This window comes from Amblyraja radiata, chromosome 13, assembly GCF_010909765.2.
Source record: "Amblyraja radiata isolate CabotCenter1 chromosome 13, sAmbRad1.1.pri, whole genome shotgun sequence".
Lineage (NCBI taxonomy): Eukaryota > Metazoa > Chordata > Chondrichthyes > Rajiformes > Rajidae > Amblyraja > Amblyraja radiata.
In genome coordinates, this window is record NC_045968.1 from 36,237,596 (window position 1) to 36,250,306 (window position 12,711).

General features: G+C 44.5%; 1 protein-coding gene across 3 annotated transcripts in view; it reads right to left on the bottom strand.

The window, feature by feature from the left end:
- The window catches only part of LOC116979869 (NAD kinase-like), a 43,038-nt gene that overhangs the window by 28,472 nt on the left and 1,855 nt on the right, over window positions 1-12,711 (bottom strand). For all 3 annotated transcript variants that reach the window (XM_033031771.1, XM_033031773.1, XM_033031772.1), the window contains exon 2: window positions 9,501-9,790. In XM_033031771.1, the coding sequence (XP_032887662.1) occupies window positions 9,501-9,790 (290 nt within the window). The remainder of the gene's footprint in view (window positions 1-9,500; window positions 9,791-12,711) is intronic.

Sequence of the window (12,711 nt, forward strand, 5' to 3'; positions counted from 1 at the left end):
TCACCCACGTCTTTCTCCTACTTCTCCGCCTCCCGGAGTCGCGGAAATACTCCACCTGGGAAGATGTCGGCGACTGTAGGAGAGAAGGGGAGGGGCGCGGTGGAGCAGCAGAGCGGAAAGCAACGGATGACAGGAAGAATCGGCAGCTGGTGGGAGAGCACCATGGCAACCGAGCGTGGCCACTCAAGAATTTACCTTTTTTTAAGCTTTGAAAAACTCCTTTGTTGCTTTAGCAGTATGTTTGGGATCATTGTCTTGCTGTAGAATGAACTGCCAGCCAATGAGTTTTGAGGCATTTGTTTGAACGTGAGCAAATAGGATGTGCCTATACACTTCAGAATTCATTATGCTACTACCATCAGCAGTTGTATCATCAATGAAGATAAGTGAGCCAGTACCTTCAGCAGCCATACATGCCCAGGTTATAACACCCCCACCACCGTGTTTCACAGATTCGATGGTATGCTTTAGATCTTGGGCAGTTCCTTGTCTCCTCCATACTTTGCTCTTGACATCACTCTGATATAAGTTAATCTTCATCTCATCTGCCCACAAGACCTTTTTTCCAAAACTGCGGTTGCTCTTTTAAGTACTTCTTGGCAAACTGTAACCTGGCCATCCTATTTTTGCGGGTAACTAGTGGTTTGCATCTTGCAGTGTAGCCTCTGTATTTCTGTTCATTAAGTCTTCTGCGGACAATGGTAATTGACAAATCCACGCCTGACTCCTGAAGAGTGTTTCTGATCTGTCGGACAGGTATTTGGGGATTTTTCTTTATTATAGAGATAATTCTTCAGTCATCAGCTGTGGAGGTATTCATTGGCCTGCCACTCGTATTACGATTAATAAGCTCACCACTGCTCTCTTTCTTCTTAATGCTGTTCCAAACAGTTGATTTTGATAAGCCTAATGTTTGGCTGATGTCTCCAGCAGTTTTATTCTTGTTTCTCAGTCTCAGAATGGCTTCTTTGATTTTCATTAGCACAACTTTGGTCCTTTGATAAACAGCAATAAAAGTTTCCAAAGATGATGGAAAGACTGGAGAAAAGACTAGGTGCTGAGAGCTCTCTTATACCCACATTAAGGAGTCAATTAAACACACCTGAGCAATTACAAACACCTGTGAAGCCATGTGTCCCAAACATTATGGTGCCCTGAAATGGGGGGGGGACTATGTATAAACACAGCTGTAATTTCTACATGGTGAAACCAAAATGTAGAAGAATGCCCTTTAATAAAATCTGACAATGTGCACTTTGACCACATGTGATTTTTTCTATTACAAATCTCAAATTGTGGAGTGCAGAGGCAAATAAGTAAACGATGGGTCTTTGTCCCAAACATTATGGAGGGCACTGTATCTTTAATTCATCTTTCCTATGTACCCTCTATATCTCTCAGTTCCCTTTCCCCTGACCCTCAGTCTGAAGAAGGGTCTTGACCCGAAACATCACCTATTCCTTTTTTCCAGAGATGCTGCTTGACCTGCTGAGCAGGGCCGTCTTAACGCATGGGCACGCTGTGCAGTTGCCCAGGGCCCCACGAGCATAGGGGCCCCATGCTAATCTATGTACGTTGTGACTGGCTGTCCATAAATAAATACTATACTATACGAAACTATAAATATTTGTTATGGAAAATGCATATTTGGCATGTGTTTTACTAAAGATAATGAACAATATTAATGTTAATTTTTATGATAACAAGTGGACATTGGCATTCGCCTCTGATTTAGTAGCACGGCACCTCTGCAACCACACGTGCAGTTATGTGTACGTATCTCACGCGCTACATAACATAAAAGAGCAAGCGATCGCCCGGCTTCGCGATGGAAAGTCCGCGCTGCGCCCGCTGCTGAAGCTCTGGACCCGACTCCGGGAAAGGCCGCACCAATCCAAGTTGTTAGGCCGCGAGGGAGGGCGAAATGTAACTATGAGAAAAGTCGCATTCCACCGAGGTAAGTGACTAAAAAACAGTTTCCCCCAATTCCAGCCCCCACCCCTCCCCCCCCATACTAAAACACACTTTTAGACATGCTAAAAACAAAATAAAAGTGGAAAGGACGAACAGCTGCTGGCGAGGCTGCCGGCTCGCAGCGCCACCCGTTGTTCAAATGTTTGTGTTGATTAATCTTTGCTGTACAGCATGTTTTTTAATGTTTAGACACTGATTTTGTTGGAAATACCAATAAATATGTTTAATTTTATCGACCATTTACATTTTTATTCCTGTGAGTGGTTGTGTAGGCATGGGCCCCAGTGCACTGCTTTGCCCGGGGGCCTACAATGCTGTTAAGACAGCCCTGCCGCTGAGTTGTTCCAGCTTTTTGTGTCTATCTTCGGTTTAAACCAGCATCTGCAGTTCCTTCCTACACATGATAATCCTCACTCGGTTATAGCAGATAATCAGCAATAACCGACAACATTCTCCCCCCCCCCCCCCCCCATACAGTCCATTATAATGAGGGTTTACTGTACTATTGATTGCCAAAGGAGCAAACTTTTGAATGAGTTATTAAGTCAAGATCCACCCTTGCATCCGGCTAAAAACTGGCGGAGGCACTAAGTTGTTTGCAAACTAAAAGAACATACTCTGCTTGTATAATCTAAATCTAAATCCAATGGTATGAATATTGAATATTGTAGTGTGCCCAAGGAAAACTCTTAAACTAAACATCACGTGTAAAAAGACACAAAGTGCCGGAGTAATTCAGCAACATTTCTGGAGAACACGGATCGGTGGTGTTTCGTGTTGGGCCAGGCCTCGTCTTCAGACTGATTGTACTAACGGGAGAGAAAACTGGAAGAGATGTGGGGCTGGTCAAAGTAGAGCAAGTGATAGATCTCCACCTGGATGAGGACCCATTTCTTCCCTTTCTGCCCACAACCCTTCCTCCAGCTTCACAATTCATGTCTCCTCGATTCTTATCTCACACGTTTTGTCTTTTCACCTAGTCTTTGTCCATCCATCTGCCAATCAAAACCTCCCCCCCTCACCTGTATCCACCTATCACTTGTCACACTTTGTCCCGCCCCCACATCTCTTCCATCTTTCCCCCTTGTAGTACAATCAGCCTGAAGAAGGGCGTCGACCGAAACCTTGCTTATCTATCTTCTCCAGAGAGGCTTTTTCTAATATCTTACCTCGACAGAGATGCGATTTTTTCCGTATCGTATCTCCATCCGCACTGCGGCCTAACATCGAGGAGTTGGCGGCCTTTGCTGGAGACCAATTTCGAGAGCTCCACTGCGGGAGTCTGCAGGACTTTAACATCACGGAGCTCGCGGTCTCTGGTCAGAGACCGACTTCGGGAGCTCCAAGCCGCAGGAGCTTTGACCGCCCCAACGCGGGAGCTTCGACCACTCCAACGCAGGGACTTCGACCGCTCTGACTGCAGATGGTTAGACTGCCCCGACCGCAGATGAATAAAGGAAGAAGCTTGGACTTTATTGCCTTCCATCGCAGTGAGGAACGTGGGGAATCCGCTGTGGTGGATGTTTATGCTAACTTTTATGTAGTTGTGTCTTGTTGCTTTTTTTTAGTACGGCTGTATGATAACTCGAATTTCACTGTACCTTAACTGGTACATGTGACAATAAACTGACCTTGAAACCTTGAACTGGTGCAAGCCTCAACATTTCTCACTGTGGCACTCTATGTACTATATTAAATAGTCAATCTTTTATTCATGATATTATCCCGCAATACCAAAAGCTCTTGCACAATAAAATCTTACGAGGCACCGAACATGTCTCTTGGAAGGCCAAACATCTAGCTTTATTATCTGAAATCCGATCAACACACACACACATACACACACGGGCCAGGATAAACTCATGGATCACAATATTTTTGCGATAATGGAAACGCAGGTGCAAAATGGGATGGGGCATAGCTAATCAGAAAGAGGGTTAAAAGTGGGGGATATCAGCTAGACTATATGGGTTAAAATATAGGCTTAAGAAAGGTGCGCTCACTTTGATGGGGTCTTAATTAAAGGCTTCCTCAAGCCAATGGGAATTAGAAAAAGAAATATGTAGGTAGATCGCAGAAGGTTATAAAAGCAATATTATTGTTCCCCCGAGGTGTTTTAACCCTTACCAGTATTGACTGAAATTTCCTTAGTGCACGAGGCTTAGATGGGGTGCAATTTACAACATGCATACAGGAGTTTGTTGAAGTAGTAAGTAGATAGTTCCACCAGGGACGGCGCTGTTCAAAACCTTACAGTAAGAGTCATACAGCACAGCAGCAGGGCCTTCAGCTCAACTTCCCTATGCCGACTAATAAGCCCCCATCTACGCTACTCTAACATGCCCACGTTTGGCCCATATGCCTCTAAACTTTCCCATCCATGAACCTGTCTTAGAGACGGGCAAATTATATTGTTGGCTGTGCAGGATTCCTTGGGGATCAGTGACCATTGTTCAATGAGCTATATGATTACCGTATAGAAAAGATAACATTGGCCTTCGAGATACGGCCCTATACTGGGGGAAGGCAGATTCCAATAGTTTGAGACAATGGATCAGGAGCAGCTGCCAGAAGGGAAAGCACCATCCGATAAATGGGAAGCATTTAAGAGTGAAATAAAAATAGTTCAGTCAGCATGTTCTTATAAAGGCAAGAAGCAAAGATGGTAATCTAGGGAACCCGTGGTTAACAAAGAATACTGACGTTTTGATCAGGTTAAAGGACGCACACACGGGGGAAAAAAATTGTATCAAATGAATCCTTTGAGCTTTAAAGAGATGACGAAACAACAAATTTCAAGCATAATAAATGGGTCACAAAATGACCTTGGCAAATAGGATTAAAGAGAAACTTCAAACATTTTTTAATATATTGGATGCACAAGGCTAGCTAAGTTCAGGGACCAAAGGGCCAAAAAGGATGATCAACGATCAACGATTGGCGCCAGAGTATGCAAATAGAATCATAAACGATTGTTTCCCTCAGGAGGATGTGAAGGCTGGAGAGTGAAAGGGGAGAGGGGTACGCTGACATTGTGGAGCATATCACTATTAGACAGGAGGAAAAGTTAAAAATATTGGCCCACATTACTGTTGATTCATTCCCAGGGGCTGGACAGGAACCATCCCATGATACCAGGGGAAAGGAGGAGATTGCTGCAGCTCCGATGGAGATTTTTACATCTTCATTTGCCAGAATATTGGAAGACAGCTAAAGCTGTATATTCAGCAAGATGTTGCCTGGAATGGAGAGTTGTCATTATGATAGATTGGACAGACTGGATTTATTCCCACTGGAACATAGGAGACTCAGTGGTGACCTAAAATAAGTTTATAAAATTACGAGGGAGATAGATAGGTTCAGGTAGAAAAGAGTCAAGCGGTAGTGTCGCATGTTAGTATATCCTCCTATGGGAAGAGTAAGCAAAGAGTTACCACGCTCTGGCGCTACTTTTCCGTAATGTCTCCTCTTTCCATATTAAATGAAGTATATTTTCTTACGGTGGCAGAGCCGAAAACTAGGGGGCACTAGCTTAAGGTGAGACAGGAGAAACTTAAAGGAGATCGGAGACACAAAGAGTTGTGGTTTTGCTGAACAAGTGTCAGCAGAAGTGGAAGAAGCAGTTACAATTACAATGTTTAAAAGGCCTTTGGACAATTGATAAGAAAAGGCCACAGAGAAATAAAAGGCAAGTGTAGGCAAATGTGATTAGTGTAGATTAGCTTTAGACTTTAGAGATACAACCAGGAAACAGGCCGTTCCGCCACCGAGTCCACAACGACCAGCGATCACCCCATACACTAGAAATATCTTACACACTAGGGACAATTTACAATTTTACCGAAGCCAATTAACCTACAAACGTGCACATCTTTGGCGTGTGGGAGGAAACCGGAGCATCCGGAGAACAACCACATTGTCACAGGGAGAATGCACAAACAACCTGACTGACAGATGAGAATGTCAGAAGCAAGCTGACCTTTAAGACTTTCGAAATGCTGAGTAAAGAGAGGAAACGGTCCCACTGCTGCCTTACATGCATTTAAAGTTCAAATTTACCATGAGCGTCAAACAAATACCAATAATGCATTAGCGTCAAGTTTAGTGGAAAAGATAAAAGCCCAGAAAACTGCTGATGCTGGAATCTGGATGACTAAACAAAATGCTGGAGGAACTCACGGGCTCAAGCAAAATTTATGGAGACAAAGGGATGAGCAATGTAAAACACAAAATGCTGGAGTGACTCAGCAGGTCAGGCGGCATCTTTGGAGAACATGGATAGGTGATGCTTCGGGTCGGGACCATTCTTCAGACTGATTGTACTTTGGGGGGGGGGGGGGGGGGGGCGGAAGGCTGGAAGCGATTTGGGCTGGACAAAATCTAGCAAGTGATAGGTCACCACCTGGATGTGCACCCTTCCACCCATTCAGACACAAAGGGGGAGCAATGAGAGAGGGTCTCTCACAAAACTCCCATTAAGAGAGAGGAGAGTGTTCAAGAAGGAACTGCAGATGCTGGAAGATCGAAGGTACACAAAATTGCTGGAGAAACTCAGCGGGTGCAGCAGCATCTATGGAGCGAAGGAAATAGGCGACGTTTCGAGCCGAAACCCTTCTTCAGACTGATGGGGGGGTGGGGGGGAGAAGGAAGTAAAAGGGGAGGAGGAGGAGGAGCCCGAGGGCGGGCAGATGGGAGGGTGGGAGGAGACAGCTAGAGGGTTAAGGAAGGGGAGGAGACAGCAAGGGCTAGCAAAATTCGGAGAATTCAATGTTAATGCCATCCGGACGCAAGGTCCCCAGGCGGAATATGAGGTGCTGTTCCTCCAATTTCCGCTGTTGCTCACTCTGGCAATGGAGGAGACCCAGGACAGAGAGGTCGGATTGGGAATGGGAGGGGGAGTTGAAGTGCTGAGCCACCGGGAGTTCAGGTAGGTTATTGCGGACTGAGCGGAGGTGTTCTAGAGAGAGGAGAACTTCCTCTAACTAGGCATCCTTGAGGAGATTTTGCAGTGGACCAGTAAAGTGTAGAAACACGGTACTACATATGCTGGTTGACACAAAGCACTGGAGTAACTCAGCGGGTCAGGCAGCATCTCTGAGATGATCAATGTTTTGGGTCATGATCTTGCATCTAGACTGCGAGTGTAGAGAGATGATGGGAGAACAGCCATAAAGAGGTGAGATGGTGGGACGAGGCAGGGGCTGGGAGGAAAAAGGGGGAATCATGTTCAGCCTCAGACGTCTGAGTTAAGGAGACTGAATAAAGAATTCCTTAACTCAGACGTCTTAGGCTGAACACATGGTTTATTACAAACCTGATATGCACAAAAGACTTGAGCAGTGACCTTAAGGTTTGCAGAGCTTGATAAGATCACAGAGATAGTGCGGGATAAGGCAATGGAAGGATTTGAACACAAAATTGAGAATAATAGTAATTAAACTTTGCTTCTTCAGGAGGCAGCTAAGGTCAACAAGCCCAGAGCCGATGGGCGAACAGGACTTGCGTTAATAAGACGATAAGACATAGGGCAGCATGTTGGTGCAACGGGTAGAGTTGTTGCCTTACAACGCCAGAGACACAGGTTCAATCCTAATTACGAGTGCTGTCCGTACAAAATTTGTATGTTCTTCCCCGAGACCCTGCGGTTTTCTTTAAGAGCTCCGGTTTCCTCCTACTTTCGAAAGACATGCAGGTTTGTCGGTTTTTTGCCCAGGGTAAAAATTGTAAATTGTGCAGGATCGTGCTAGTGTAGGGGATGATCGCTGGCCGGTGTGGACTCAATGAGCTGAAGGGCCTGTATCTGCGTTGTATCTCTGAACTAAACTAAATATAGGAGCAGATTTAGGCCATTCAGCCCACCGAGTCTACTCCGCCATTCGATCATGGCTGATCGATTTTTCCCTCTCAACCCCATTCTCCTGCCTTCTCCTCGTAACCTTTGACACTCTTAGCTAATCAGCAGCCTATCAATCTCCGTTGTAAAAATACCCAATGACCTTGCCTCCATAGCCGTTTGTGCCAATGTATTCCACAGATTTACCACCCTCTGGCTGAAGAAACTCCTCCTTAATGGACAGGCAGCAGCGGTTCAGATGTCCTCAAGTTTACAAACCAAAACAGGAAGCTTATCAGGAAAATGTTGGACAAATCAAGTCTAAAAGTCAAATGCTGTGATATTCAGGTCATCACTTTCCAAATGTTCAGCTTTTAAAAGAAACATTGGGGCATGGAATAAGACTTTCAACAAACAAGCAGCAGCTGAACCAAATCCGTAACCCTGGAATAAGTAAACCATTTGCGAGAGTTTTTAATTTTAGTGCGTGCTTTTTAGTTTTGGAGTTACAGTATGGAAACAGGCCCTTCATCCCACTAATTCCATATTGACCATTGATCTCCCGTACACCAGCATTATCCATATTATCCCATTTTCGCATTGTATACACAAGGGGAAATTTACAGAGGCCAATTAACCTATAAACCTGCACATCTTTGGAATGTGGGAGGAAACTGGAGCAACCGGAGAAAGCCTACGCAGTCGCAGGAAGAACGAAAAAACTCAGCAATGACAGCACCTGTGGTCAGGATAGAACCTGGGTATCTCGTGCTATGAGGTAGCAGCTCTACCGCTCCGCCATTGTGCAGCCCCAAAGCTCAATTCATGAGTTATCCATCTCCACTGCTATCCTCAGGAAACTATTCCAGCTTCTACAATCTCAGCACAAAGATGAAATCCCTCATCCCTGATTTCATACAAATATATCACCAATGTCAGACACAAAAAGCTGGAGTAACCTAGCGGGACAGGCAGCATCTCTGGAGAGAAGGAATGGGTGACGTTTCGGGTCTAGACCCTTCTTCAGACTGAAAGTAAAGGGAAAGGGAAACGAGAGATATAGACGATGATGTAAAGATATAAACAATGAATGAAAGATATGCAAAAAAGTGACGATGATAAAGGAAACAGGCCATTGTTGGCTGTTTGTTGAGTGAAAACGCGAAGCTGGTGGGGGAGGGATGGAAAGAGACGGAATGCCAGGGTTACTTGAAGTAAGAGAAATCAATATTCATACCACTGGTCTGTCAGCTGCCCAAGCAAAATATGGGATGTTGTTCCTTTATCATTGTTAAATTTGATCCAAATTGTCATCTATCCATGTTATCCAGGCAACTGCCTGACCCACTGATTTACTTAAGCGTTTTTAGCTTTTCTTTGGTATAAACCAGCATCTGCAGTTCCTTTTTATTACATTTTGGTTGGCTATTGTTCGTTCATTAATTTAATCGGAGTAACTCAGCAGGTCAAGCAGCATCTCTGAAGGAAAAAGATGGGTGATGTTTTGGGTCAGGACCCTTCTTCAAGACTTTGAAGAAGTTCTCCTCTCAACCAGCATCTGCAGTTCCTTTATACATAAATTGTGGCTGTAGCCCCCAGGGGAACTGTGAAAGCAATGAATAGCAACCTGATCTTCTCAGGTAGTTCAGAGGGCATGCTAGCAATATTCCCCGCTCTGTTCAGTTTACTGTACCTCTGTCCAACCTTTCGATGGATCTTACTTTTCCGTTGACATTTTTCGGCCTGCTCCTGTCTTTTGGGCGATAATTGATCCCGTTTCTTTGGCACCGTGCTGGAGTCCAGTTTCTCGGCTGTCCGTGGTGACACCTCCTCACGCTTCTTCGATGACCGGCCGCACCTTGCACGATCCCACATCTCCTCCCCAGGGCAGGGCTTGCGATGCCCAGTCCCAGGCTCATTGGGGGCTGCAGGAATTTCTTCCCCATTCAGGGCGTCAGAATTATCCGCTGAATCCATCACACACTGAGGGAACAAAATAAAATTAAGGCTGAAATATAATGTAGAGTGGTACAGTGTAAGAAGGAACTGCAGATGTTGGTTTTATACCAAATATGGAGACAAAATGCTGGAGTAACTCAGCGGGTCAGGCAGCATCTCCAGAGAAAAGGAATAGGTGACCTTTCGGGTCGGAACCCTTCTTCAGACAGAAAGTAGAGGTCAGGAGAGGGGGGGGGGTATAAACTGGAGGCGAGAAAAGACCAGAACAAATCAGAGACGGCAACAGATGACCTCAGGAAGGGTTGTGCCCATAATGGTCCTATTTTGGCTGGGGAAGGTGTGATAACAAGAGGGATACAAGAATGTTGACAGTGGAACTGGTAGAATGATTAAGCTGGGGGACCGGAGAGAGAGGGAAGGGGAGGAAAGGTAGGGGTTACTTGAAATAAGAGAAAACAATGTTCATGTTGGTGGGTTGCAAGCTGCCCGAGCGCAATATGTAATGTAGAACAGTACGGGACAGGAACAGGCGCCTTCACCCCATAGTATCAGAATAAAATGATGAACCTTTAGAAAGCAGATGAGGAGGAATTTCTTTAGTGAGAGGGTGATGAATCTGTAGAAATCATTGCCACAGAAGGCTATGGAGGCCAAGTCAATGGATATGTTTAAGGCGGAGTGACATTCTTGATTAGTAAAGGTGTCATGGGTTATAGGGAGAAGACAGGAGAATGGGGTTGAGATGGAAAGATAGATCAGCCATGATTGAATGGTGGAGTAGACTTGCTGGGCTGAATGGCCTACTTCCGCTCCTATAACTTATGGCCTTATGAATACCTGTGCTGTATATTATACCAAGATAAACTAACCCTTCTGGCTGCACGTGATCCATTGAACCATTAAAAGTAAAGCAAAAATCACAAAGAGCAAGACCACTACTAGCAATTCCCCAGTTACGACAGAAGTTATGAATGAAACCAGTCTTGTGCAGACAAACAACAGGATTTAAAGATGGGCTACCAAGTAAATAGAGCAATAAAAAAATATATAATCTCTGAATAAAACAGAATAATTAGGAGTTGGCCACTCGGTTCCTCCAGCCTTTTTCATTGATTCAATATGAATATGACTGACCTATCCTAGCCTCTCGCCTTTTCATACTTTTCATTATTTTGTTCTTTATACCTCCTCATGTTTCCAGTTGCCCTTTCCCTAAGTCAGAAGAAGGATCTCGACCCAAAACGTCACCTATTCTTTTTCTCCAGAGATGCTGCCTGGCCAGCTGAGTTACTGCAACATTTGGTGTACACCAGCATCTGCAGTTCCTTGCTGCATCTCTTCTGTGCCAGTTCCCCTAAACGCACTGTTCATCAATCTTTCAAATATTTATCTATGTCCACCTAAAGTGTCTCCAATGATCTGGATTTCACCATTGATCAGGACTTTACCAACCACAGGAGTAGAGATTTACCACCCTCTGAGAGAACATTCTGCATCCCAAAAGAAAAAATACTGCAACAGCCTGAAATCTGAAGTGTGAGTAAAGTTTATTTATAATTACACAGATTTCACAGCCAATTCAAAGATATCTTGAAAGAAAAGGAGACTGAAATTCCAGCGATTCGCTAGGTGAGAAGGAACAAAATACTTACAAACATTTTAAAGACCCAAAATAACTTTTGAGGAAAAGGGGCAGCATAGCCATGCAAAGAGAACACTTAGAAATAGAAATTGGGCAGTCAGCAATTGACTGTAAACACGATCAAGAGAACAAAGTTGATCCCACAGACAGGATGTATTTGGTGAGAATATCAGCAGGGATCAGGGAGAATGAAGAATACAACATTTAGAGGGAAATGTCAATAAGTTAGTAATTAGTTCAGGCATCTAAGGAAAGAAAAGTTGATTGGATAGTCTATTTTTTTACCAAATCCACAGAAATTAAGGTTCTGTAAACACTCAAGGCTGGAGTAACTCAGTGGGTCAGGAAACATCTCTGGAGAACATGGATAGGTGATGTTTTGGGTTGGGACTCTTCTTCAAACTGAAGAGGAGTCCTGACCCAAAATATCACCTTTAGACTTTAGTGATACAGACGGGAAAAGGCCCTTCGGCCCATCGTGTCCGCACTGACCAGCGATCACCCCGTACACTAGCCCTATTCTACACACTACAGCGCTACCCTATCAAAGCCAATTAACCTACAAACCTGTACATTTTTGGGAGGAAACCGGAGCACCAGCACAAAACCCTAAGAAAACCCACGTGTTCACAGGGAGTGTCGACCTGAAATGTCACCTATTCCTTTTCTCCACAGATACTGTCTGACCCGCTGAGTTACTCCAGCTTTTTGTGTCTATCTTCGGTCACAGGAAGAGCGTATAAACTCCATATAGACCCGTAGTCCGGATCGAACCCGGGTTTCTGGCGCTCTAAGGCAGCAATTCTACTGCTGCGCTAACGTGCCGCCCCAATCACCTATCCATTTTTTCCAAAGATGCTGCCTGACCGACCAAGTTACTCCAGCATTTTCTGTCTATTTTTGGTATAAACCAGTATCTGCAGTTCCTTTTTATATTACTGTAAACATTCAGCATGTTAGCCAATGCTGGAGAGTCATACCACGTACAAATGGGCCATTTAGGCTACAATGCTCATGGCAATCTTTCTGTTCATCTACACTAGTCACACTTGTCACCTTGTGGAAAGGGAAACAGGTTTAACACTAGAGATCAAATAAACTACCTACAACAGAACTGTATAGCAGTTGATCAGAAATGTTTGTCATATTGGAACAGGTCCTTCAGTCCGCAAAAAACGTTTCATTGTACCTCAGTACACATGACAATAAGCTAAACTAATCAATGCCTGTGCCAAACATGCCGCCAATTTAAGCTAATCCCATCTGCCTGCACATGATCCATATTTCTCCAAATCTATATGCC